Source organism: Tenrec ecaudatus, chromosome X, assembly GCF_050624435.1.
Source record: "Tenrec ecaudatus isolate mTenEca1 chromosome X, mTenEca1.hap1, whole genome shotgun sequence".
In the NCBI taxonomy this organism is placed as follows: Eukaryota; Metazoa; Chordata; class Mammalia; order Afrosoricida; family Tenrecidae; genus Tenrec; species Tenrec ecaudatus.
In genome coordinates, this window is record NC_134548.1 from 4,022,317 (window position 1) to 4,045,052 (window position 22,736).

Here is a 22,736-nt window from a genome sequence, read left to right on the forward strand (position 1 = left end):
CCATCCACCCATCGATTATTCATGTCTGCCCATGTCTCCTTCCATCCATTATTCATGCCTGTCTGTCCCCATCCATCCATCCATCATCCATCCATCATCCATTATTCATGTCTGCCCATGTCTTCTTCCATCCATTATTCATGTCTGCCTATGTGTGCATCCATCCACCCATCATCCACCCATCATCCATCATCCGTCATCCATCATCCATCATCCATCATCCATCATCATCCATCATCATCCATCATCATCCATCCATCATCCATCATCCATCATCCATCATCCATCATCCGTCATCCATCATCCATCATCCATCATCCATCCATCATCCATCATCCATCCATCATCCATCCATCTATCGAGTATTCATGTCTGCCTATGTCTTCTTCCATCCATTATTCATGCCTGTCTGTCTCCATCATCCATCCATCATCCATCCTCCATCATCCATCCATCCATCCATCATCCATCCATCATCCATCATCCATCATCCATCCATCATCCATCCTCCATCATCCATCCATCCATCCATCATCCATCCATCATCCATCATCCATCATCCATCCATCATCCATCCATCCATCATCCATCATCCATCATCCATCCATCCATCATCCATCCATCATCCATCATCCATCCATCATCCACCATCCATCATCCATCATCCATCCATCATCCATCATCCATCATCCATCCATCATCCATCATCCATCATCCATCATCCATCCATCCATCATCCATCATCCATCCATCCATCCATCATCCATCATCCATCATCCATCATCATCCATCATCCATCCATCATCCATCATCCATCATCATCCATCATCCATCCACCATCCATCATCCATCCATCCATCCATCCATCATCCATCCATCATCCATCATCCATCCATCATCCATCATCCATCATCCATCCATCCATCATCCATCATCCATCCATCCATCCATCATCCATCCATCCATCATCCATCCATCCATCATCCATCCATCCATCCATCATTCATCATCCATCATCCATCATCCATCCATCATCCATCCATCATCCATCATCCATCATCCATCATCCTTCCATCATCGTGTGAAGCACATTCATACATGTGTTGCCCTCCTCGTTCCCAGAACCTTTGCTCTCTACTTGAGCCCTTGGCATCAGCTCCTCATCTTTCAATCCCAGTTTTCCACCCATTTCTGGAAGCCCCTCCCAGGGCAGCAGAACCTGTGTGAACTGGAAACCGCACCGACAAAACCTGTCAGAGCAGGAAACCGCGGATCCTTTCCAGCTGAAGATGAGCCGCAGGAGAGGGGCGCAGGCCGCCCTCCCGATTAAAGACACCGAACCCCGGAGAGCCGGGAAAACAAGGCTGTCTGGTGCCACTCGGCTCTCACCGGTGCCACTACTTCCACAGAGTTATCTATGTTTAAACAGCTTTTCCGAGAACCGTTTTATTGGCGGGGAATGCACACAGCGTACAACACAGCGGTTCCCTGGCAGCAGGAAGAGTTCTAGGATGTTCCCACGTCGCTGAGCTCCCCAATCCCCGAGCCCCCTGCCACCCCCGCACGGAGCCAGCCGTCCAGTTACCGCCTCCTCCACTTGACCGACGCTGGATTTCGTCCCCACAAACACACACCAGAAACCCAGCGACGATTCCCAAGAGAACAGACACACACCTGCATGGAAAAGAGCATAAAACACCGAGATGTCAAACGGCTCCAAGCGGAGAGCCCACGATAAATGCTCCTCGTTCTCACCCTGTTCCTGCGTCGCCGATGATCCGCTTTCTAGGGCACCGTGCGTGACAACAGGTGCTCCCTTCCGGCATTCCAGCTCCGAGGGCACTCACGGCCCCGCCATCGTGGGGAACAGAGTCTGGGGGCAGCTCAGCTCACGAGGAAGGAGCCCCCGCCCCCCCCCCCACGTGTGATCCCAGGACCGTGAGTAATAAAATCCAGATCCGACGGCCGGCACAGGTGCAGAGCGTCCATGGTGAGCGCCTGGCTCGCTGAGGGCGGGGTCCACACAAGGGCGAAGCCTGCAGGGAGCCCCCCAAAGAGATACCGCAACGTGCGTGTGAACATCCCTTAGATATGCAGATTCCTGTCTGTATGGATATGCAACGTGCGTGTGAACATCCCTTAGATATGCAGATTCCTGTCTGTATGGATATGCATATGCAACGTGTACTGAGCGTCACTTCAAGATGTATATATTCAGGTACATATATGCAATGTGCATTTGAATATCACTTCGATATACATATTGAATATATATTCATGTATGTACAATGTGGATTTGAATATCCCTTCTATATATATATTCATGAGTATATGCATATATATAAAATGTGTATTTGGATATCATTTATATATATATATGTATTCATTTACGCACAATGTATATTTGAATATCACTTCCATATGTATGTATTCATGTATACGACATGTGTTTGCATGTCACTTCTATATATATGGAATATACATGCATGTATATATGTATATACAAAACGTGTATTTGATTATCACTTCAAGATATAAATATTCATGTCTATATGTCTATATATACAATGCATATTTGAATATCACTTCTATATCTATTTTCATGTAAATATTTATGTGTATTTGAATATCACTTCTATATAATCATGTATGTACACATATATACATGTATTTGCATATTACGTCCATATATATTCATGTATATATGTATATATATGTGTATTTGAATATAACTTCTATATATAGTCATATCTATATGCATATATACAATGTGTATTTGAATATCACCTCAAGATATAAATATTCATGTCCATATATATATATTTGTATAAATGCATATTTGAATATCCCTTTGTTGCTGGGACAAGAGTGTGTTCAGGACGAAGGCAAAGCGGGACTCTGGGCGTCTGGGGCGAAGAAAGCCGAGGATGCCGGGCGATGAAAGCAAACAGCGACTGGGTCTTCGGGGCTCGGAGTGGAGCAAGCGGGCGTCCAGCAGACAAGCCACAGCCCGCCTGGAGGACACTGCAGCCGTGTGACCACGGCGTGTCCACGCGATCAGGCATCAGAAGCTCGGGACGACGTGGGGACCAAAGCCCGCCCGCAAGTCAGATGGAAAGCCCCCCATGGAAGGGCCGACGTTCCCGGTTTGCAGCCGAGCCCGGATGGAACACGACCTGCCTCTGGTGCCGGGGAGCTCCCTGCTCCCCCTGCCGCGGCGTCAGCCTCCCCTCCCCGAGCTCACCGACACCAACAAGATGATTCTGTGACCTCACTCGCGGGGCACGGACATCGGAATTGTAGGAAGTGGGCTCGGGGGTGGGGTAAGCGCTGACTCCATGTACGTAGCGGGTTCCGGCTGGGGAGGGAGGGGACGGGGGGGCGACATCAAGCTCAGGAAGGAAACTGGGTTGAGAATGAGGGCGGCAGGGATGGTAATGTCTGAGAGCTCCCAGCAAACGTGGAAGAGGAGGAGGAGGAGGAGGAGCAGGAGGAGGAAGAGGGGGAGGAGGAGGAGGAGGAGGAGGAAGAGGAGGAGGAGGAGGAGGGGGAGGAGGAGGAGCAGGAGGAGGAGGAGGAGGAGGAGGAGGAGGAGGAACAGGAGGAGGAGGAGGAGGAGGAAGAGGAGGAGGAGGAGGAACAGGAGGAGGAGGAGGAGGAGGAGGAGGAAGAGGAGGAGGAAGAGGAGGAGGAGGAGGAGGGGGAGGAGGAGGAGCAGGAGGAGGAGGAGGAACAGGAGGAGGAGGAGGAGGAGGAGGAAGAGGAGGAGGAGGAGGAGGAGGAGGAACAGGAGGAGGAGGAGGAGGAGGAACAGGAGGAGGAGGAGGAGGAGGAGGAGGAGGAACAGGAGGAGGAGGAGGAGGAGGAGGAGGAGGAGGAACAGGAGGAACAGGAGGAGCAGGAGGAGGAGGACAAGAAGAATATATTATCGACGCTGCCCGAGGGGATCAGCCTTCTGGCCTCAAAGCACGAGGTTCCCCGAAAAAGGAAATTGCACGCGAGGGGAGAGAAAGCAAGTCCCCGCCAGCCTCCTTTGACGGTAATTTGCACGCCGCTCAGAAGTGGCTAATTCAAGGACAATCGCCCTCATTTTGCGTATATGATTCCTGGCATATTTGCAAAGGAAGGAGGGCTGAGTGCGGACAGACGCCGCGCTGTCCATCCGTCCTGAATTGGGGGGCAGTTCGCGCACGTGGCCTCATGCCGCCGTGTCCCCGATACCCCAAAGCTGTGGAGGCGCCGTCCTGACCCTCAGCTGCCTCCTTGCACCTCTGGGATTCTTGCCTCCGAGCAGGGAAATGCAAACCCCACTGTGCCCCTGACAGCGTCTTCCTGTCAACTTGTGAAGGGGCGGAGTCTCGCCTGTCAATCAGGCCACAGCCAATGAGGCCTCCGTGTGGGCGGGGCCTCCTCCGGGAGGTTCTGGGAACTCCTGTCTTCCTCCCTGCTTCGTCTGCCGGCTGAAAAACCACACGGAGCTACACGGATGCAGCCGAGACCTGGAGCTGGAGGAGCCACGTGGAGGCCACACCGTCGCTGAGCTGCTTCCACGGCCACTGGATCCACAGGGCTCTGCACCCGCCGGCCTGTGATCCTCCTGCATCCGTGTCATTGCATGAGCTGCCTGAGTCTGCAGAGGAATTTATGGATTGCTATCGGACATGTGGGCTCATATTGGACTCATGGACTTGGTCTGGACCAGGCTGGGCTGTTTTCTCAATATTTAATTGCTCTTTGGTGCAGATGTCCGTCCGTCTTGCACACCCACACGTGGCCCTGGATTGGTTTCTCTAACTCCCTCTGCTGGGGTTCTCCTTGGTCGATGCTGCCATGCCAGGTCCGTCCGTTCTCGGCCGATCTTTCTCCCGAGGGGGACACGATGTGACTCCAGGGGGGGCACGGGGAAGGGAGAGGTGCTGGGGCTCCCGGCTGTCTCAACAAAAGACGGAATTCCTCCTGGAAAGTGGGGCTTGGGAGACCAGTGATCTTCCGCCGAACTCCCAAGACCCCCAAGGCCACGGGCTCCCCGCCTTCCAAGGAGAAGTGTCGTCGAAGATTTCCCAAAACCTCTCCCAGCTGGTTCCTCCTCCCTCAGCTCAGTTCCCGCCTCTCGGCTTTGCAAGGCAGGTGCACGAGCGTTCTGCTGTCGCTGCTTCTTTCCAGTTTGCAGAACGAGCTCGGGGTTCCAGCTTCTTTGTTCTCCCTCCTGACGGGGAGCTTGTTGGGGAAGCGACCCAGGGTCCCGCCGAGTTGGAAGTGGGACTCAGCAGCGGCGAGTCCGGGTTGGTAAATCCCCGAGAGTCTCTGCTTACAGGACGCTGATTTCTCTCCTGGGGCAATGCGTAGCAAAGGTCTCTGAATGTGGGGTCCCCTTGCCTCCCAGCCTTTTGCTTAGACTGCTGGGGTCCGGTGGGGGGGGGGGCTCCCCACGGTCCGTGCCCACCCTGCTTCCCCAGTCTGTTGTTGGAGCTAATTTCTGCACACTGGCCAATCCGCTTCCTGGAATCCCTTCTCCCAGAGGATAAACCGGCCCCCCCTTCCCCCCCGGGCTTGGCGGAGCCCGGCCACGCTGGGAGCGGCTTGGAGACCAGCCTTGGGAGGCCAGTGCTCTCCGAGATCGGAGGCTCCGGCGTAGAGACGAGGCGCAGCCTGGATCCCAGCCGGGGCACATCCTCCTGACGGACTTCCGATGGGGAATGAGCCCGTGTCCACGCGAGAGGGGTGCATGGCTTATCCTGATCCATACGCATCTGGGGGCGTCTCTTCTGGCTGTTGGGGTGACGTGGGGGTGAGCGGGCACGTGGAGACTTTGTGCAGCGAGATTCAGAGGGAGAGGACGGCGGGGGAAAGATGTCTAAACAGAATTACGGACACAGAACTCCCCCCCCTCACCTCCCACCCCCGTTTTATCCCAGCCAGCCCCGCAACGCCTCCGGGAACCTATAAATCCCCCCCAGACGATCCTCTTAACTCTGAACGCCTCGTACAGATCAGAACGAGGAAACGACAAGCGAGCGAACAGAAACCAGCAGACAAAACACATCCCTTCCCCGTTCACTCAAAGCCAACACGGAACTGCGTCGGCTTTGCCTCCAGGCTGCAAAAACCCGGCTGTGCCCGGTCGGCGTCGGATCCCCCTTCCCCCGAGAGGTGCCCACAAAGCATTCTCTCCGACGGACGGGCTTGCAGAGCCTTCGTGCTTTGACCACGTGCAGAAAGGACAGGGGACGTCGGCTTACAATCCCCGGAGCGGGAACACGGCTCTGGAAGACGACGTTGTTTCCCAGCCGACCCTGCTATGTCCAGTCCCCCGCGGCACCTCCGGCTCACGCCCATCGTGTCCCACAAGCACCTTGCAAAGCAGACGGACTTAACCCCTCCCGGGCCACAGCTCTGTTTCCGGCACTGTCTGTGTGCCGCGCTTGTGCCGGGAAACTTGAGATTTGCAAAACACCGGGGGCGTGAGACACGGCCGCAGGTCAAAATCCACCCAGGAAGGGAGATCCTCCCGGCACACGACCGAGGTTCCCGATTCTCAGTCTCCAAATGAATCCGCCACCCGCTGCAGCTGCAGGGAGCTCAGCCTGCACCTCCGTGCAGAGTCAGGTACTTAACTCCACGCTACAAAGAGACGCCGCGGGCAAAGGAAGCAGGTGCCCAGGTGCACACACAAGCATTGCACACTCACACACAAGCATTGCACACCCACACACAAGCATTGCACACCCACACACAAGCATTGCACACTCACACACAAGCATTGCACACACAAGCATTGCACACACACGCACAAGCATTGCACACACAAGCATTGCACACACACAAGCATTGCACACACAGCATTGCACTCTCACACACAAGCATTGCACACACACAAGCACTGCACACTCACACACAAGCATTGCACACTCACACAGAAGCAGTGTAGACTCACACAGAAGCATTACACACAAGCATTGCACACTCACACAAGCATTGCACACTCACACAAGCATTGCACACACAAGCATTGCACACTCACACAAAAGCAGTGCAGACTCACACAGAAGCATTGCACACACAAGCATTGCACACTCACAAAAGCATTGCACACTCACACAGAAGCATTGCACTCGCACACACAAGCATTGCACACTCACACAGAAGCATTGCACACTCACACAAGCATTGCACACTCACACAGAAGCATTGCACACACAAGCATTGCACACTCACACACAAGCAGTGCAGACTCACACAGAAGCATTGCACACACAAGCATTGCACACACAAGCATTGCACACACAAGCATTGCACACACAAGCATTGCACACACAAGCATTGCACACTCACACACAAGCATTGCACACACAAGCATTGCACACTCACACACAAGCAGTGCAGACTCACACAGAAGCATTGCACACACAAGCATTGCACACTCACACAAGCATTGCACACTCACACACAAGCATTGCACACACAAGCATTGCACACTCACACAAGCATTGCACACTCACACAGAAGCATTGCACACGCACACAAGCATTGCACACAAAAGCATTGCACACTCACATAAGCATTGCACACTCACACACAAGCATTGCTCACACAAGCATTGCACACACACACAAGCATTGCACACACAAGCAGTGCAGACTCACACAGAAGCATTGCACACACAAGCATTGCACACACACAAGCATTGCACACTCACACACTCAGCACCGAGGCAATGGCTCTCCGAGAGCCCAATGGGCACATAAATCAGTTAAAACACCGGATTAACGCCCTGCCGTGAAAGACCTGCGGATACAGCCCATTCCCAACGATCTAATGACCGAAGACACTCTCCTTCCTCCGGGCCCTGCGGACGCTCAGGAAGAAGCCGCATTCCCTCGGGAAAAGAGCAAGAACTCACCTCCAGCGCAGTCCGACCTTGCCCCTGCTGCCCGCGACCGCTCCCTTGAGAAACGTGCTCGGTCCCCGTCAAGGAGGTTGGGAAGAAGTCAGGCTGCATGAGCCGTGGCAGGTGGACCGGCCACGGCCCACGGAGTCGGCCGATGCCTCCTTCCACGCCGACCCAGCCACAGGTTTAAAACACGGCCGGAAAGAAGCCTCTGTGACCCGGCTCCTGCGCCCGCTCGGCTGTGCCACGGGCCACGGGCCCCACGGGGATGCCCACGTTCCGTGGCGGGCCCGGCGTGGCTCGCTTCCCAGAATTCGCACGCGCCCCTCAGAGGGAGACCGTTGAGCCCGGACCCCCCTCCCGCGTTCCCTGAAACCTCGCTCGGATTTCAAACCAGGCTGCCGGCGAGAAACTCAGCCAGCGGAGCGGGTTTCAGCCGAAACAATGTCCGTGTCCCCCGGGGGGGGTTATCAGATGGGACCCCCACTCCCAGGGTGTCCGGGGGCCCCTTGGCTTATTCAATGCCCCTCTTAGGCTCCCTCCCGCGGCCCCCGCCTCGCCCGGCCGCGGCCACTCACCCAGGATGCCGAGCCGGTAGTTGAGGGTGATCACCAGGACGTTGCCGTAGCTGGCCAGGATGCTGCCGTCGATCATGTTGCCGGTGCCTTCCATGTAGGAGCCCCCGTGGATGTAGACCATCACCGGCTTCTTGCTGTTCTGGTCGTGGATGTCTGGAACACAGAGCCACGCGGGGCGCACAATGACTCCGGCAGAGCACACGCACGCACACGCACACGCATGATGGGGGAAGGGGGGCAGCACACGCCATTCACGGCCCCGCGTCCCCAGGACCCTCCGTCCTCCAGGACCTGGCTGCCGAGGGCGCTCAGGGCGGACACTGTTTGTTCCGTCCCACGTCTGCCCACGGCTGAGGAGGACCCGACAGGAGCATCCTGGGGGGTGCGGTGCCCACGGGGGCGAGGGGCACTAAAGATGCCAGGGCGGCCGGCGGGCGGACACCGGAGCCCCCTCATCGGACGCGAGGACCAGCCTGCGGAGAAGGGTCTCCCGCGGTCGGCCCGCAGCCGGTGGCCGTCCAACGTGGGGGCGGCTGGGTCCCCTCCACTTTTCCAAAGGAAGCGAGATGGTCACGGGGTGACAGCCGCAGCCGGGCTTTAAAATCACCAACGGGGGGAGGAAAAAATACAGCTGAACGGACAGAAACGCCGTCTGAGCAAGGCTCCGTTTGCGGGGTGCAGCGGGGCACCCCCAGCCTGAGACAGGAGCCAAAGGGGCCTAATGAGGTCGCGGAGAGATCCCCGTGTGAGGGCGTGCGGGGTTTTCCAGCGGGATTTGCAGCTTCATCAACCTGTGCAGTCGCCCGGGTCTCCGTCCGATCAAGCTGAGAAACGGCGCCCCACGCGGGGCTGGACTCTCCCTCGCGCTTCCCGCTGGCTCCCGGGACACGGGCAGGCGCAGGGATTGGGCAGCACCGTCCGGCTGCCCCGGGAGGAGGTGGGGCCGCGGGCTGGCTGGCGTGGGCACCCCAGAATGTTGCACAGACCACTGGGGACTCCGAGGCTCGGCACCAAAGCTCCAGCTTTAGAGAAGCCCACGCCCCGGTGGCATGGCCCCCGTCCTTTTCCATGCGTGTCCCGGACCGTGGCCTTGTCCTGTGGCTCCCTAAGAAGACGTGCTGTTGGACACGGGATCCGCACCCTGCGCCTCCCGGGGCTCGGACCCCACCTGACACGGTCCTTCTGCGTTTATTGACCTGCCCCTTGCAGGAGGTGAGCGGACGGAGGAGGCCCGAGGCAGGAGAGATGAAGGTTGCTTTGAGCTCCTGCGTCTCCAGAGTCCGTTCTCGGCACGTCCTGGTCCCACGGGAGCAGAGACCACGTCACCTAGGGGCCACGGGAGCAGAAGTCATATCGTCTACGGGTAATGGGAGCAGAGACCATGTTGTCCATGAACCACAGGAGCGGAAGCCACGTCGTCTACGGGTCGGGGTGTCCTCAAAGGAGGCAACAGCTGCGTTGGCGCTGCATGCAGATGAGAGCCTTTCAGCGGCCATGGCGTTCCGTGGAAAGCGAGATTCCGTGGCACCAAGGAAATGCATCCGCAGAGCAGAGCGGCGTGGAAGGGAGACGGGAGAGCCGAGGAGACGGAGGGGACAGGAGGACCGAGCTGGGTCCGACCGTGTCCCGAGGCGGTGGGGGCGATTGGCAGGCACGTGGGGGACCTGGATGTCCGGAGGGACCAAGTGGGCTCTGGGGGAGATGCCGTGAGGCCACCGCAGGCCCGTGAGGCCGAGGCGTGGGGCCGCAAGGCTCTGGAAGGGAGCCCGGCTCTGGGGGGACCAGGCTTGTTGGCCAGGCACGTGGGCTCGGATCCACGTTAGACGTCTTCTCCCCAAGGGGCTGCCTGCCGGCTCCTTGTCATTTTTGCTTAAAGGCTTCCGCCCCACGAAGAGGCAGGTGCCCGGAAGCGGGTGCTGGAGAGCGCCTCACCCGCCACCTCTCCCTTCCCTCCTGCCCACCCTCGCCCACGGAAGGCCGGTCACCAGCCCACGTGGCGGCCTCTGAGAAGGGCCTTTTCTGTGGCGATCGGGCCCTTTGGGGGCGGGAGGTGGGGTGGGCGGAGATGGGAAAGAAACAGGGGTGCGGGGGGAGGCAGGACACCCCTAAGCCCACGCGTGTCTGCGCCCTATCGCGTGGCTGGGTGACCGGCCACCGAGCCCCTGAAAGAAACAACATCATCTCGTTAAGACAGGACTCGAGACCCGTCCCCGCCGGGCCCCGCTCGTCTAGAACCCACGCCTGGAAAAGGGGGAGACGGAGGACAAACACACAGACGAACAAGCAAAAAGAACCCCCAAAAAACAGAAACGGAATCCAGAAGTTAAAATGCCGGCCCTCACCCACCCCGACCCCCCCAAAAACCAGGGGGGCCAGTGGTTTGCAGAAGAAAGAAAAACGAGCCGGCTCATGCAAGATGGACACGTCCAGGTTCCCGTCCGGGGACAAGAAGAAAACGGGGCAAAAACCCAAATGAGAAAAAATAATCATAATAAATTTTTATTTTAAAAAGAGGAGGGTTTCCTTTGCACGAGCGCCTTCTCAGAAACACACGCTGTGTTTTTTTTTTTGCCCTTTTGGGTCGGGGGGCGGGGGGGCATCTAAAAATCGTCAAAATGCAGCGATGTGTCCCCGAGAGGAGGGCAGAGAAGCACATCGCTGGTCTCAAAGAAGGGGGAGAAAAAGGCTGAAATGAGCAACAAAAAATATATAGATAAATATCTGTAGACGGCGAGAGAGCGAGGGAGAAAATAAAGATACAAAATCATGCACCGGGTTCGAGCGTTGGGGGGGGGGGCGTAAAAAATGCAAAAATACCTTCGTCATCCCCACGGTCATTACTGGTGAGACCATCGGCCCTTTTCTTGCTGTTGGCTCCTGGTGGGGGGCAGAGCGAGGAAGAAGATAGGGGGGAGGGAAAAGAGAATTCAAAAACAACAGGTTTGCCAAAAAGCAGAGGAAGAAGAAAAAACCACAAGAAAGAAACTATCGACAAAGAGAAAAAGCAAGAGCACCCCAAAACGTTGGACCCGGGAAACGCTGGGATTTCCGGGGGGGCAGGGGCATGATCGTGAGAGAGGGCAGGTATGCAAATTCACTGTTATCTGCAAAAAACGGAAACGGAAACGTCACACGCGGAGCGATGCACACCCCCCTGAGGCTGCGGCTGGGTGACCGGAAAACCGAGGGGGCTGGCGGGGAAACGGGGACGGAACGTGGAATCCTGGGGGCGGGAGACTCCCCACCCGGAACGGGGGTGACCAGTCTCCCAAGGCCCACGGATTCAGCAAATCCGTTGGGGAATTGGGGGAGCAGAGCCAAGAGCCAGGCCACGGAAGAGCCTTCGTGACCATCAAAGACATTACTTCCGCCCGCCAGGTGATTTTTGGGGGGCCCCGTGGGAGCATCCAAGCCACGTTTTCAGAGCCACGCCGCAAGTGCCACGGATTCCTGGGAATCGCCCAGACGTCCACGCCTTCTCCAAACCACAGACAGACCCCCTGGTGCCGCGTGGCCCCGTCCTCACCCCCTAAGGACGTGGGTTCCCACGTGGCTCCCCCGTGGAGGGGCTGGTGGACTTCCAGGTAAGAGGTCCATCAAAGCCCCGTCCACTTTCTGTAAAAACCCGTTCCATCCACACAAGCCTCGGAACACTGCGTCCCTTCTGATCCGACGGCTGGGATTGGGAAGGGACGTGGGGGCTCGGGGGGCAGACTCCAACCCACACGCCTACCTGGGTCACCCCCAGGGCGTCGCCTGCACCAGACGGTCCACAAGACGCAGCAAGACGCCTCCCCAATCCTGACTCGCTCACGGACACCCTGACGGACAGAGTGGAGCTGCTCCCGTGGGGTTCCCCGACGGCCCCCCGACTTCCTACCCCACGGACACACAGCCACAGAGAAACAGGACGCCCGGTGCCGGGCTTTCCCCGAGAATCAGAGCCGGCCTCTGCGCCCCCGTGGCCCCGGAGAGACGGCCGGGTCAAGGGGACAAACCTCGGAGCCCCGAAATCGCCTCGCCGTGGAGGCCGGGCGCCCGCGTGGATCCCAGGCATCGGCACGGCACAAAGCTCCCTTCCCGGGTCCCCCCTCCGTCCTCCGCCCCCCGCGTCCCCTCCGAGCAGGCATTCTCCCCGGGACCGGCCTCTCCTGCAGACGGCTGGGCTGTTGTCCGTCCCTGGGACACCCCGTGTCCTTCGCCGGCATTCCGTGCCCCGTGCCCGCAGGCCGGGTCTCCCGTGGGACTGACCAGCAGCGTTGCCCCTTGGGCAGGACAGCCGAGCACCCGCCTCAGAGACCGAGCGTGATCCCCGGAGGGTCTAGTCCTGTGGCCAGAAGGAGCGTGGCCAGCAGGGTGTCAGCGGACACGGGGCGCAGAGCTGGGGACACCGCCTTCCGGGCCCCCGGGAGGCCCCGACCAGCCAGCGAGGACCACGGGCCATGCCCACTGCGCCCGGGAGAGCCCGCCTTCCGCAAAGGCCTCGGGACTGTCTGGCGTCCACGTAAGCGCGGTGGACACGGCAAGGCGAGGGTCTGGACCTGGCATTCCGACATCTCTGTGCTCCGTGAAAATGTCCACCCAGGTGTCCCCGCTTCCTGCCCTGCCCCCTTCTTCTCTGTGTGGCAGCTACTAGGTTTTATTCATCCGTCTGTCCGTCCATCCATCATCTGGCCCATCCATCCATCCATCTATCTATCTATCTATCTATCTATCTATCTATCTATCTATCTATCTATCTATCTATCTATCTACATATCTATCTATCTATCTATCTATCTATCTACATATCTATCTATCTATCTATCTATCTCTATCTACCTTCTATCTATCTATCTATCTATCTATCTATCTATCTATCTATCTATCTATCTATGTATCTGTCCACAAGCCAGCGTCCTCCTGTGTGGTCGGCTGGACTCCAGATGGGCAGCGCCGTGGCTCCCCTGCCAGCACCAGTCACTCTGTCCAATGAGGGGCCTCTCTGTGAGCGAGGAGAGCCGGCTGCCGGAGGAATGAACAGGCAGCCCCCCTGGAGGACGGATGGCCTGGACCCGCGTCCCCCATTCCCCTTTCTCTTTCCGACAGCCATTGTCTGCCTTGGCCATCAGGCCCACTGTGCAGCTCCGCCGTGCGTGTCCGGCGCGGCATTTCCTTCCTGACGGGCAGTCGGCTTCTCGCTGTGCTCGGTAGAGGGGGCGTCTGCCTCTGAACCCCTTTACGGCCTCGGGCACTCCCTCTGCAGCGGGTGCAGGCCGTCCGTCCTCCAGGGGTGCTGCTGGTCAGCCTGTTCCTTCCTCCACCCGCCTGGAGGTCGGCTCTTGGGACTCCCCCCAGCCTGCACCCCGAGTTTTCTCAGCACGTAAGCCTGCTGCGCCCCACGAACGAGAACCGCCTCGCCAGCAACGGAACAGCGCCTGCACCAAGGTCTTGTTCGCTGCCGGCAGCCGGCTCTCCTCGCTCACAGAGAGGCCCCTCGTTGGACAGAGTGACCGGTGCCGGCCCGGAGCCACCCCTGCCCTTGACCGCGTTGGCCTTGTTCTCCCGCCTTGCAGGCCCCCGAGCTGGGTGACCGTGTCCCGGGCCTCGCCCTCTACGGCCTCGTCTTCCTCCTGACCACTGGACGGTGGTGCGAGCCGCGAATTACACTTTATAAAGAGCCACGAAACTGGGCCGCCAGGCACCTGCCTTCGCCACCTCCTCCTCTCTGACTGCACCCAGACGGGCTCTGTTTCTGCTCACGTTGACGTGGATCCTGCAGCTCCTTGTCTTCCGTGGACAGTGGTGGGACAGTGGTCTCCATCCACGTGGAAAACAGTGGTCTCTGTCCACGTGGACATTTGTGGTCGTGGTCTCCGCCCACGTGGGCAATGGTGGAACAGTGGTCTAGGTCCACGTGGACACTGGGAGGAGCCATGGTCTTGGTCCATGTGGACAGAGTGGAAAAGTGGCATCGACTCACGTGGTCAATAGGGACGTGGTCTCCATCCACGTGGACACTGGGGAAGGCTTTGCACAGCCCGCATGGCAATGACCACACCTGGCAACCACGACTGCTGGCCACGCCTAGAGGCCACGGCCGTGGCGTGCAAGGCTTTTCTGGGATCAGGAGGCTCCTGCACGGAGGTGGGGAGAAGTCGTCCTCTTCCGCGGTTTGGATTTGGCGATGTGGCCGTCGGAGGCTCTGGGTCCGTCCCAGCTCGGCCACCGAACGCACAACAGAGCGAAATGCCGCCCAGCCCTGCGCCAGCCTCACACTGGCCCTGTGCCCGGGGAGCCCGGCTGCGGCCCTGCGTCCAGCCATCTGCCGGGCGGCCTTGCCTCTTCCACCGCCGCCCACGCTTTGCCCAGCAGGATGCTCTTCCCTGGGACGTCTGTCTCCCGACAAGTCGCTGAAAGTCCGAGCTCTACGGAGCTCTCTGTTCTGCCGCGTCCACGCAGATGGGAGGACAGGCCATCGTGCCGGCCACTCTCGATTCTTCGATCTTCTAGGAAACCTTTGGGGCCCCCAGGGGCCGCCCTGTCCTGCGTGCAACCTCCGTCGCAGGGACAGAGCCCAGGTCACCGCCCGGCGGTCATGCAGAGACCGTGGGTTCAGCCCGGTCTCGGCGGCATCGGCTGCATCCAGCTACATGTCGGGGCCGCGGAGAGCCGGCTCGGGGTTCTCCAGGCGTCTTCCCGAGTCGGACTAATAAAAACGGGAACAGCTCCCGGAATCTGAGCTCATTTTCCTTCCATTCCGGGGAGCAGGAGATTAAAGGAAATTCAGTAACGAAAATGTCACCCCCCGCCGTCCCCCCGACTCAGCTGCACCGCCGCGCCCGGGTAACGGGCTTCCGCAAGGTGCTGGGCTGGGGCGTCCGGGACAGAATCCCAGACGGGACGGTGTAGACAGGCTTATATTTGTCCCGACAGAAACGGGGGCACCAATCTTGCCCCAATTGCAGAAACACAGGAGAGAAAGGTGCTCCGTCCTGTAATCCCCTCGGAGCCGTCTTCCCGAGGCAGCCGGAGCCCCCTGGTCTCTGTCGCCCCAACACCTGGATCCCGGGGGAGCCGGGAATCAGCGACGGCTTCCTGGTGGTCGGTCTCGGCTGTCGGCAGGAGGGCTGCCTTCCCAATGGGTCACGGTCCAGTGTGAGTCCGCGTCCATCCGTCCGTCTGTCTCCCTGGGGGTCCACGCTGCCCCCCTCCATCTCTCCGCGGCAACGTGCCGGCTGCTCTTCCTGATGGGGGGCCAGGAGCCCGTGCTGACCTTAGAGAGGACTCCACACCTGTGCTCACCCACACACCCGTCTCCGTGCCACGCCGTGGCGGCCCGGGTGCTGCCGCGATGGGGGAGACCTGCCCCTGGGGCGTCGAGTCCCAGCAGCGTCTCCCGTGGGGCGTGGATTTCCTTCCGTGGCGCCTCCAGCCGGAGAACAGACCACGAAGAGGGAAGAGGCTCGTCTGCTTCAGAGGACGTGGGCGCTGGGAACCCCACACGGATAACACGGGGAACCGGACCACCACAGAGTGACACGTGTGGGTCCAGTGGCCGTGGAAGCAACTCAGCGCCGGCGTGGCCTCCACGTGGCTCCTCCTGCTCCAGTGCTCGGGCTGCATCAGCGTGGCCTCCAGCGTGGCTTGTTAGCAGGGATGCTTCCCAGGGAGAAGAACGAGGTGGGGGCACCCCGCTTCCAGCGAGCTGTTTATTTCCGTGGCGCCTCCACACGAGGTCCTCCAGCGGCGACCTGACTCTGCCCCTTCCCTCTGAATCGTCTCGAGTTGACCCCAGAGGCCGGAAGGTGCAGGACGGAGGTCCGTGGCCGGGGCGTGGATGGAACGAGGTTCCCAGCACCCCACTATCCTGTTGGCTACGACCCGGAATGAGAAGACAGCCGAGCCCGGCATCGGCAGCCACGGGCTCCCCCCAAACGTGACGGCAATCGGGAGGAAGCTGCAGGGCCGGGCAGGGGCTCCGTCGGCACTGACCGGGGCCACGAGGAGCCGGCGCCCAGCCAGGGGCGCCTGCAAGCAGCAGACAGAGAAAGCACACACACCACACCCGGGCACCTGGAATTCCAGCGTCGGCTTCCACTCCCCATGGAATCGCCGGTTTTCAGGAAGCCCCGTCTTGCAGCAGGTGCCCCGGCGCTGCCCCGGTGACGGCGAGGTTTGCAAAGACCTGGTGACCTCCGCCCGGAAGAATGACATCCCAGGATCCCCGGGGGCCCTTGTCCTCTGCACGGCCCCCCACAAACACTCCCCCCCACAGTGACGGGTGCTCGGGGCTGGGAGGGGGCTGTTTCTTTCCTCCGCCTCCTTCCTGCAGCCTGGAAACTCCGCTCCAAGCCTCGCACTAGCGGGGCCCCCTGCGTGCTCTGCAGGATGGCTCCCTGACACGGTGCCCCAAACCGACAGGTGCAAACGAGCTCGGGCAGGAGCCACCCCGGGGGGAAAAGGCCACGTCCTGCAAGGGGGGCACCAGGGCTGGGTCAGGAGCGGGAACCCCGGTTTGCAGCAGGAGCTCAGGGGGCGCATGGATGACTCGCCCCAGCACCGTGGGGTCCACGTGGGAGGGGGTGCATTGCACACGTTGCTGAAGCTGCAGCAGCGCCGGCCAGGAGCAGGTGGAGACCAGCCAGGGGGCTCCCTGCTGCCCCGGGGAGACCAAGGGGCAGAAAGAGGGGACCGAGGGGCCGGGAAGGGTCCCCACTGCACATGCGTAGCCATGGGACTGTGGGTGTCCTTCGGGCTGGGGAGCAGCCTGATGCATGTGGGGCCCGACCCTCCCCACACCGCCATGGGCTGGACTCTGCCCCCCGTGACCCTGCAGGGCAGGGACTTCCCCTGAGCGTCTCAGGGACGCTGACCTCTCCCCCCGAGCAGGGAGCCTCATCTTTCGCCCAAGGAGCGGCCACCCGTGCACACAGATCAGACCACGGCCGGGTCCTGCCCCGCTCTCGCCGTGGCCCTGATCGGAGCTCAGGAGACTCAGCAGAAGCCGAGAGGCTGCTGGAGCCCACGGGGCCTGGAAGACCCGGGGGGGTGCAGGGGAAGGTGGGCAGCTCTGCTCTACCCCCTGGGTCCTTGCGTGTGCCAGTCGGGGTGGACCAGAGACACGGCCCCAAGAACTTTCTAGACAAGAGCAGTTGGACATTAGAAAACAGCCCAGCCCCGTCCAGACCAAGTCCATCAATCCGATATTAGTCCATCTGTCCAATACCAATCAATAAATTCCTCCCCAGACTCGTGCAATGCATGCAATGACACCGAATGCAGGGGGATCACAGGCCAGCGGGTGCAGAGTCTTGTGGATCCAGTGGCCGTGGAAGCAGCTCAGCGCTGGCGTGGCCTCCACGTGGCTCCTCCAGCTCCAGGGCTCCGGCTGCATCCGCCTGTGTCCACGTGGCTCGTGAGCAGGAAGGTCTTGCAGGGAGGGAGCTTGTGTCCGGCCTCCAGCGAGCTCTTTATCCCACGGCGCCCCGATGGACAGGCTGAGTCTGCAGGCGGGCCACGCAGCCCAGCCACTGGGTGCAGCCACGGCGCCGTCGCTTCTGCATCGGCTGGAGGTGGAGGAGGTGCAGGTGGAGGTGGAAGTGAAGGTGGTGGGGCTGAGGGAGGCGGTGGACATGGACGTGGCAGCAGTGGACGTGGACAAGGCGGTGGGCACAAACGTGGCCGTGGTAGAGGTGCCGTTGCAGATGGTGGAGGTGGACGTGGACAAGATAGTGGACGTGGACATGCAGGTGACTGCAGACTATGCAGGTGGAGGCGGGGTGTCTAGGGCTGTCAATCGTTGCAGGAGCCGACTACCCAGCCTCTCGCCCACCGAGCAGCTGGTGGATTGGGTCCACGGATCCCGTGGTCTGCAGGCGGGGAGGCGTCGAGGAGGGAGGCAGCAACAGCCAAGGCTCTGCTGGTCTTGCGGACACAGGGGCAGGTGGGCCTGGGGGCAGGGAGGTTTTGGGGTTCGCTCTCCCCAAAGAACCCCAAAGAAGCCGACCTCTAAAGCCATGGCCGACCTGGCCTTCTCCTGGGAGGCATTGGTCCCCGGCGCCCGGGAGGGCTGTGCTCGCACCCCCCCCCCACCCTCAGTTACGGCCCCAGAGCACAGGGCACACCCACGCGGCCACGGCCCTCCAGCTGCTTGATGGCCGACGCTCGCTCCCCGCGCCCGTCCTCCTGGCAGCAGCCTGGCTGCATGGCCCTGTCCACGGCCGGGAAGGTCGAGCCGCTCTGCAGATCCCGAGCCTCCGGGCCCCTCTGCGCCCCACGCACATGAACTGTCTGGTGCTGCCCGCCCGCCAGCAACACGTTTGTCCCCACACGGATGCTCCCTGGTGCATTTTCAAAAATACACCCCCGTCTCTCCTCCAGGTCTACTGGGGTCCAGCGTCATGACTTACGTCTGTGGGGCCTCACGGCAGGGATAGGGAAAGGGACAGGGACAGGGGCATGGACAGGGACAGGGGCAGGGACAGGGGCAGGGACAGGGGCAGGGACAGGGGCAGGGACAGGGGCAGGGACAGGGGCAGGGACAGGGGCAGGGACAGGGGCAGGGACAGGGGCAGGGGCAGGGACAGGGACAGGGGCATTGGTGGGGAAGCAAACCCGGGTCTTCAGGAAGGTGAGAATTCCAGGGCCGAGCCCCACAAACTGATGTCCCCCCAAAAACCCAAACTGCCCCTCCCTGCCCTGAGTGCCTTGCCGGGACCCCGCTGGACCGGATAGAGCCGGCCCTGTGCGCCCCCAGGCCTGGCACCCTTCCCGGGAGCACAGAGCCCCGTCTTTCTCCCATGGAGCGGCTGCCGGCTTCGAACTGCCCCCCTTTCGCTCGCCAGCCCAGAAGGTGTGTCTCGGGGAGACTAGGAGGCACGTGGAGGGGGCGCATTGACACGGCGTCGCGTGTCTGGACAGGGTGATCCGCCCTGTGGGCCTTTCCCTCGGGAGCCCGGGAGGTTAAAGCCCGTGTTGATCCGGAGGAGGCGAGGGCAGAGGGCGGGGCTGACGCTCAGCGGGAAGCAGTCGGGTCAGGGGCCTGCGGAGCGTCCACGGGGAAATGGCCGGGCAGCCGGGCAACGGTCTTTGGACGTTTCTTCCTCCTCCCCCCTTCCTGCCGCTGCTGGAAGGGCCCCACTGATCTATCCATCTATCTATCAGTCTATCCATCTATCTATCTATCCATCCGTCTATCTATCAATCTATGCATCTATTTATCCGTCTGTCTATCCATCTATCATCTATGTATCTACATATCTCTCTATCTATTTATTTATCTGTCTATATATCTAACAATCTAACTATCTATCCATGTATCTATCTATCTATCTATCTCTCTGTCTGTCTATTTAACATCTATCTATCTATCTATGTATCTATCTATGTATCTATCTATCTATCCATCCGTCTATCTATCAATCTATGTATCTATTTATCCGTCTGTCTATCCATCTATCTAACATCTATGTATCTACATATCTATCTATCTATCTATCTATCTATCTATCTATCTATCTATCCATCCATCTATCTATCAATCTATGTATCTATTTATCCGTCTGTCTATCCACCTATCTATCATCTATGCATCTAACAATCTATCTATCTATCCATGTATCTATCTATCTATCTCTCTGTCTGTCTATTTAACATCTATCTATCTATCTATTTATGTATCTATCTATCCATCCATCTATCTATCTGTCTATTTAACATCTATCTATCTATCTATCTATCTATCTATCTATCTATCTATCTATCTATCTATCTATGTATTTATCTATCTATCTATCCATCCATCTATCAATCTATGTATCTATTTATCCATCTGTCTATCCATCTATATAACATCTATGTATCTACATATCCATCTATCTATCTATCTATCTATCCAGCTATCTCTGTATCTATCTATCTATCTATCTATCTATCTATCTATCTATCTATCTATCTATCTATGTATCTATCTATCTATCTATCTCTATTTATTTCCCCGCAGGTCAAAGAGGGGCCTCGCAGGGCACGGGTGGACACAGAGGCTGCACGCCCGGCACCCAACGCACGTGAGGCGGGAGCAGCACCTGGGGCGAGGGGGCCGGGTGGCGTGTGACTGCCCTGACGTGACCACCAGCACCGGGTGCTTGTCCTGAGGGCGATGCCGAGGGTGGGCACGCTGCAGGGCTGACCTGAGGGAGGGATTCCTAATGCAGAACCAGCTATGGGTGGCCGGGCACCCGGGCATTGGAAACAGGAGGGGGCGCTGTCAGCCAGCTTCCCCCGCCACACACACACACACACACACACACACGTGTGGAAGCACCTCCCTCGGCGTGTGATTTCCGTCCAGTGCGGGGGCTCCGCCGGTCCCCACCTGACCCGAAACCGCGCTCGGCGACAAACGAGGTGGGTTGTTCCCACGGGCGCCGAGTGCACGAGCGAATTCCTGTCGGGAATTCCCTACGCGATCCGCAGAAGCGGAAAGGGGTTTTTTCCAAAGATGGATACAGTCGGTTCAGAGAAGAGAAGTCGCCTGTGTGTAACGCAGCAAACACGGGGACTATTGTCTAATTAACCCCCAATCTAAAGCAGCGGGGAGATAAATAAATAGATAGATAGATAGGCAAATAGATTGATAAATAGATAGATAGGTAATTAGATAGATAAATAGATATATAAATATATAGGTAGATAGATAGGTAAATACATAGATAAATAAATAGATAGATAGATAAATAGATAGATAGGTAAATAGATGGATAAATAGATAGGTAGTTAGGTAAATAGGTAAATAAAAAGATAGATAAGTAAATAGATAGATAAATACATAGATTAATAGATAAATAGATAGATAGAGAAATAAATAGATAGATAAATAAACACACAGATAATAAATAGATAAATACATAAATAGATAGATAAATAGATAAGTAAATAGATAGATAGGTAAATAGGTTGATAAATAGATAGGTAAATAGATACATAAATAGATAGGTAAACAGATAGATAAATAAATAGGTAGATAAGTAAATAGATAGATAAATACGTAGATTAATAGATAGATAGAGAAATAAATAGATAGATAAATACACACATAGATAATAAATAGATAAATACATAAATAGATTGATAAATAGGCAGATAAATAGATAAGTAAATAGATAAATAGATAAATATATAGATAGGTAAATAGATAAATAGATAGGTAAATAGATAGATAAACAAACAGATAGATAAATACATACATAAATAAATAGATAAATAGACAGACAGAACATCGGGCTGGGGGAGGAGGTGTGCGCATGGCGGGACCGTGGCAGATGGAGCCTGGGGGAGGCGGCCGTGGGTGCGCAGAGCAGGCTGTGCCGGGCGCCGAGGGCTGCCTGTTCTTGGCGGGGCTCCCGGCTACGGAGCAGCAGGGAGCGGACGCTGGGAATCTGGGAGCCTTTCCGAGCCCGGGTGAGAGCCGGAGCCGGGGTCCTGGTCTTCCCCACGTGGTGAAGCGGGAATCTCAGCGATTCTGGCCGATGCCTGTATTGACGCCCACACATGGCCTGAGACCCACATGCATTTATGGGGACTCACGCGCTCATCTGTACATGCATTGATCTGTGCGCACACAGGTGTATACACGCATGTGTTGTTACATGCACACGCATGTAGCGATAGGTATGCATGTGCACACACATGTATCGATAACATACACACATATCGACATGTGATCATATAAACACATATGGATACACGCAGATTTATGTACTCACACGTGCACACATGGATATGTCAACATATGTATCAATATATACATGCATGTATTGATATATGCACATGCACACATCTATACTGATTTACATATGCAGACACATATTGATATATAAGCGCACATGGTGATATAAACACACAGATATGTACACGCACACACATGACATATAGACATAAACACACACACACAGGCATATAATATACATATTGATCTACACACACAGATGCGCATGCACGCGCATTGATTTGCTACGCACACATATTGATATATTCACACACACAGCCATCGAGCTGCTTGTGGCTCATCTCGAGGCTGCGCCTCTTTGTCCTTAATCTCGGAAGTCGCCCCCGTTTCCCTCCACCCGTCGGAGACCCCAGAGCGGCCCCCGGCCATGGCCACCCGCTGCTCAATGTCACCTCGCCGCTCGTCCAAACAAGACGCCCCTGGTTCCTCCCGGCACCCAAGGGGGGTCACGAGCGACACAGCTGCAGTCCATCAGCACCCCCCCATCGGGCCACGGTGTCCC

General features: G+C 57.6%; 1 protein-coding gene across 3 annotated transcripts in view; it reads right to left on the reverse strand.

The window, feature by feature from the left end:
• LOC142434205 (neuroligin-4, X-linked) overlaps positions 1–22,736 on the reverse strand; it is a 72,857-nt gene that overhangs the window by 28,226 nt on the left and 21,895 nt on the right. For 2 of the 3 annotated variants that reach the window (XM_075538901.1, XM_075538902.1), the window contains 2 exons: positions 11,284–11,343; positions 8,467–8,619 (listed from right to left, as the gene is read on the reverse strand). In XM_075538901.1, coding sequence (XP_075395016.1) covers positions 8,467–8,619; positions 11,284–11,343 — 213 coding nt within the window. The remainder of the gene's footprint in view (positions 1–8,466; positions 8,620–11,283; positions 11,344–22,736) is intronic. The other variant, XM_075538903.1, reaches the window with a different exon arrangement.